Source organism: Prunus dulcis, chromosome 2 (genome assembly GCF_902201215.1).
Source record: "Prunus dulcis chromosome 2, ALMONDv2, whole genome shotgun sequence".
NCBI lineage: Eukaryota > Viridiplantae > Streptophyta > Magnoliopsida > Rosales > Rosaceae > Prunus > Prunus dulcis.
This window is the reverse complement of record NC_047651.1, coordinates 15,412,738-15,418,737: the sequence shown is the minus strand read 5'-3', so window position 1 is coordinate 15,418,737 and position 6,000 is coordinate 15,412,738. Positions and strand designations below refer to the sequence as shown.

General features: G+C 36.2%; 1 protein-coding gene across 1 annotated transcript in view; it reads right to left on the bottom strand.

Annotated features, from left to right (window-relative positions):
• LOC117618242 overlaps nucleotides 1–1,081 on the bottom strand; it is a 1,434-nt gene extending 353 nt beyond the window's left edge. Inside the window, exon 1 of the mRNA XM_034347842.1 lies at nucleotides 51–1,081. Coding sequence (XP_034203733.1) covers nucleotides 51–1,081 — 1,031 coding nt within the window. The remainder of the gene's footprint in view (nucleotides 1–50) is intronic.
• Between the last annotated feature and the right edge of the window lie 4,919 nt (nucleotides 1,082–6,000).

Sequence of the window (6,000 nt, the reverse complement as noted above, 5' to 3'; positions counted from 1 at the left end):
GTAGCCTTTCATCTCCAGTCATATGGTTGCTACAACCACTGTCCACATACCAAGAGTTGCTCATTTTCACATCTGTCACAGCATTGCATGCATAAAACAATGTTCCAGTTTCTTCAACCTGATTGGCATAGTTCACCTTCTGCACAGATTGATTGTCATGGCAATTTCTAACCATGTGACCAAACTTTCCACATCCTCTGCATTTTGGTTTTCCTTCAAACCAGCACTTGCCATAGTGCAGTTTTTCACAGTGCTTGCAGGGTGTTTTAGTTCCATCATTTGATGCATTTGGTTTGGTATTTGAATTGGACTTGTTATTCCAATTCTTCCCATTTTCCTTCCAGTTCTTCTGAGACTTGTTACCTCCAGAAGAACTTCCATTCTTAGAGCTTTTACTCTCAACGTTCAGACTAGTGAAAGCCTTTTCTGTGGAATTTTCATTGTGCCTATCTAATCTGAGCTCAAAGTTCTTGAGAGATGCAACCACTTCTTGAATTTCAAGAGTGTCAAGATCCTTTGAATGCTCAATCACAGAACATATAGAATCATAAGATCTAGGCAAGCTAATAAGCAATTTCTGCACAACTCTTTCTCTAGGTAACTCTTCACCATAACTTTTCATTTGATTAATTAGATCAAACAGTTTAGCAACATAAACAGAGAATGACTCACTATCCTTCATACGAGTGTATTCAAACTCTCTACGTAGGCCTTGTAGCTTCACACTTCTTACCTGTTTATCACCTCTAAACTCCTGCTTCAGAATATCCCATGCACCTTTTGAGGTTTCTTCATTCACTATTCTGGGAAAATTTTGGTCTGAGACTGCACCTTGGATCAGTCCAAGTGCACGAGCATCTTTCATCAAAGTCTCAGCCGTTATAGACTTCTCTTCTTCAGCAGCTTTAGATCCTTCTTCCTTTCCTTTTTCCTTCGTTGGATCTGAAGCATCAAAGCCATTTTCAACCAAATCCCACAGTCCATGAGATTTCAGAATGGTCTTCAATCGAATGCTCCAAAACTCATAGTTTTCTCCATTGAACACTGGTGTACGAAGCTCAGAGGAGCTTGATCCTGCCATGTTAGACATCAGACGCAGCTAGACAGGCTTCGTGAAGGTTTGAGTGAGCTCAACGTCAGCTCAGCCAAGCACCAGCACGATTCTCACAGATTCACGCCCAATAAACAATCAAACCTGGCTCTGAGGCCATGTTAGAACTCTGAGTTTATATCTTTATTTTCCAGATTAGGAAGAGGTACTCTTCTAGAGCATTTTAGCTAGAGAGAATGAAGAGAAAGTAGTAATGCACTGTTCTATTGAATTCAGCAAATCCTGCAGCTCACATAGTGTGATTGACGGAGAGAGAAATGTGATTCTCTCTAACAGAATTACAGTTGTCACCCTATTAGATGATTACACACGTCATACCAAATCTAAACTAGAGAATCCACCTAAACTATGATCTAATGGTTCTCATTACATCATTTACATAGACTTAGCAGAAAACAGAAAAAATAAAGGATGACTTCAGCTCTAAGAAATCTGCAGGAGGATTATATTTCAACAAATATGTTGCCTGTTGTCTTTGAAAGTTGTTTTGTGTAAAATATAATCACCGAAAAATGCATGCAAAACAAATTATTTATCATTCATGTTCTGATGCTAGAGATTTAGCAACTGCTAAATGGATTGCATTTTGGTATTGCTAAACATTTGAAGAGTGGGAATGGCAGTTGTCAATGTTGCAGCATCTTCTTTCGTTATCTGAACGCCAGTGGCAGTGGAAAGAGGCATTAACTGTATTACGTCCCGCACCATCTAAGCTACTTAACCTGTGAGCTACAAGCCTTTTCTTCTTTGGGAATTTATATGATGATCAATTGGTTCTTGTGCATGAATTGCTTTTTGGATATTTGTTATAGATCACTGGTTGTTTATCCTATAAGAAAATGGTAGTTTATGACGATTATAAACTATAATGATCACCCAGGCCAAACAAAATATGATGACCTCATTATTCCAAATGATATAAATAGATGCTGATATTTGAAGATGATAGTACATAATCAGTTAATATGAAATTGCTGACATCTTACTTTCTGAAGGTAAATATCGTAGGTGTTCTTATTTATGAGAAATATACTTTAGTTTCTGTGGAGTTTTATGCATAAATTATCTGGTTTTGGAGAGCATGTTTTTCTGGAATTGACCTTTTTTTTGGGGAAGGGAGGGTGTGTTATTGGCTGCAATTTCAGGAACCAAAATATGGTCCCAAACTGCAAAATAGTCTGCATCCCAACACAGACCATTTTCCTAGGGACATTAATGTTGTAACTTGCTCCTGATCCTTCTCCAATCATAGTATAGAAACCATCATCAATAGCTGGATAAAAGGCTTCCGAAATCATGCCCGAAAGAAGCACAGCTCCATACTGTCATCATAACTAAGAACTTCGATCTTATGTGAGACAAGTCAACCAAGAAAGTTACAAGTTAAGAGCTGATCCAATGAGAAAAACTTTTGATAGAATGCAGACTTAGAAATTGTTATGTCACAAATTCCTTGAAAGCGTAAAAAGCCTCTTGATAGCAACTTCAAAGTCAAGAAAACAACAAAGGAATGTCATGCAGCACATATTAACAACACTACATGAAGAAATATAACTTCAACTTTTTGTATGTTACACATAAGCTTAAATGAACAAACAAAAGAGACGAGTATCTATTCAAAATTATGGCATGCCTATGAAACGAGTATCAATCCCTAGGGGCTCGGCGGGTACTCTTTTTAAAAAAAATAAATAAATAGTACAGCCGCACGGCTATACGTTTAAATATAATATATTTAAATAGTATAGCTAGCCGGCCGGCTATACAGGGGTCCCTTTTTTTATTTTTATTTTAATAAATAGTATAGCCAATCGGCTACACTCTTTAAATATATGTTGGGATCGTCTCTTTTTTTTCCTTTTTTCTTTTTATAATTGGTTTTTTTTTTTAAATACTGAAAAAGGAAAATTACAAGCAGAAACCATGCCGGCACGCAGGCCCAAATAGGTCGAAAAAGAAAGGAACAAAACAATTCAAAGACAGCCTCGTCTCCCACAGCTTAGAAGGATTCAGCCCATGGCCCAAGTTAGCAACGGCATACGCCGTAAAGTGCGCTTCACGGTAGACATGACTGAAAGAAAGAGTTCAACTGTGGCGGCTAAAAAATAAATTAAAAAAATCAGCCACCTAGTGTAATGAGGCGGGTCCTTTTTTTAAAATTTAATTTAATAAATAGTACAGCCTCACAGCTATACTGGGGTCTTTTTTTTCTTTATTTTTTTAATAAATAGTATGGCTACGAGGCTATACGGTTAAATGTAATATATTTAAAGAGTATTGCCGCTCGGCTATATTGGGGTCCTTTTTTTTTAATAATTTTCTTTCCCTTATTTTCGTTTAGAGCATTATCCATTACTATTAGGCCATTACTCAAGTCTCCATAGTCCCTTTTTGATTTTTTACATTTCTAGAGTTATTACCCGTATAAAGAATTTAGTATTTTCCCATTTAATACTTGTATTATACACGTATGTACGTGTCTTTCAATAAAACTTCCATTTTCCGTACACATATTAAAGACTCGGTAAAATACACATGTAGCACTCGAGAGAATAGGGTAGATCCAAGGCAGACGTTCGCACGGAAAAAAAAAAAAAAAAAAAAAAAAAAGAAGAAGAAATAATTGAACTCTCATATTGATTTATTGTGAAATTTCCATTTTTTCAATATCTGCTATAGATATGTTGAAACTAGCAAATTAATAACTATAAAGTATAAACTAATGGAAGTAGGCCACATAATTTCAAAATTTCTAGGGCACCCTTCTTTGCAAACTCACCAATTAGAAACTTATGTTTTGCTTCCAACATAACTTCTCTCTGTTAACTGTCTTTCCCGGGCAAAAGGGTACTCGCAAGATGCTCCAATTCAATTGCATATTGAAGTTCCAATTAACCAATGAGTAGATGAAGTGTGCCAAAGAAAGATTTATCAAATGAAGAAGTGATAATGGCATTGATATAAAGAAAACAAAAAGCATGAAGGGTGCTGCCAGCACTAGAAAGAAAAATAAAGAATGGGAAAGAATAGCATGATTATGTTAAAAGTGGAATCCCAATGTCTTAGTGTTTTAATCAATTAAATTTTCTTTAAATTAAATCTTGCTTAAATCTACTTCTTTATCTTAATTGTTCTATTTCAGCTCTGTTATTTTTTTTACACCGCTTTCTATGGATACGACACTCGAACTTCTGAGCTACACTGCTGTATGACACCTCCTCTTGGGTTTTGCAAAGCTGTCAAATCAAAGGCCATTGATATTGCTCACATGTCCTCTCACCAACAATTTACAGATATCTTTACTAAATCTCTTCCAAAGCACAAGTTCAAAGAGTGGAGTGTCAAGCTAATTAAGCTCAACCCGCATATTAGCTTGAGGGTGGATAATAACATTAACAATAATCATCTGCACTCCTACACCCATCAAGACTATAGGAATATTCCATGGCCACGTGAAGTTGTCTACATCCTGATTAAGACCCATCTCTTTTTCTTTCCATGTCTTATAATTTATTCCCATCACATTTTGTTCCACATGCTTTAGTTGTCTTTCCTTTAATACTATATAAACCAACTTTATATAAACAAAACAACACTACAAAAACCAAACGGCAACAATTAATAGAAAAGGAGTGCTTTCACTTTATACCTTTCAACTTTCATTTTCCACTTTATACTTTCACAAATCATTACAACCAGATAAATCATCATCAAATTCAGCATTTGAATTTGCTATAATATAATTCCATTACTCAATACTTCCAGTTTTAAAAAACAAAGAGAAAAGAACAAATGCGTTTAAATTGAGCATCACCTTTCTTTTGCTAATTTCTTCCCATGTTTAGTGGTTTCCGGTTGATATTTTGTGCTCAAACTCGTAATTTACTAGTTTTTGAATATTTTACTAATACTTTAATGGGTAATTTGTGATCAGGTCAGCAACTCAAAGCCCTTGAATTCAATATTTCAATTGAATTCGACAGTTATAAACGGTCAGTACTTTTTAGAACAAATTAATACTATTTGATTGACATTAGTCTGTATAGTCTGACATACCAAATGAGCCCTTAGTGCTTACGCATACCCAAGAAAAACCGCATACATAAGGCAACTTTTGACTCTGTTCAAATTTGAGCTACTTTAGCTTTATCCAGTACCACCCAATTCTAAAATTGCTCCAACATTACATTATTTTTTTATTTAAATAAACTATATTGCATATTTAGAAGGGGAATTTATTTATAAAACCACAGACGTACAAAGAGCGACATGATACAGTGGCTTCATTAAAACCTTCCTAGGACAACCTCATGGGACAAATCTCAGGGGAGGAAAGAGTACCACACACGTCATGGACTAACAGGAGAATCCAATTCAGGTCACTTTGGACCATTACAATAAAAGAACAAGTCAAAACCAAAACCTAACACAAAGACCTCCGACGAGAACCACAACTAGAGACCAACAAAGTAGACCCACATGAGAGGACCGTAGAAATCCCAAATAGTAAACACATAGGAAAGGACCGCAGAACATCCCAATTGTTAAAAGAAGCCTTCTATGAGCAAAATCATAGTCCTTTGACACCCATACAAACTGTAAGTCATACTATAGCAGAAACCAAGAGAGAACACAGAGGACGAACACATAAACAACAGTAAAAAGACGCATGAGAAGTTCTCCACTTCAACTCGAAACCTGACAAAGAAAACCTCATATGACCAAGCATAGTTCTTCGATCAGCGCAGAGTAAAGAAGAGCACCATATCCCAACAACAACCACCAGTGTCACTGCTGCCGCCGCCGTTAAAACAAAGACAAAACATTAGCCACCAGGTATCACAACCCTCCCAAGGAAAGACACAATCCAGCGTCACTACTGTCGCCGA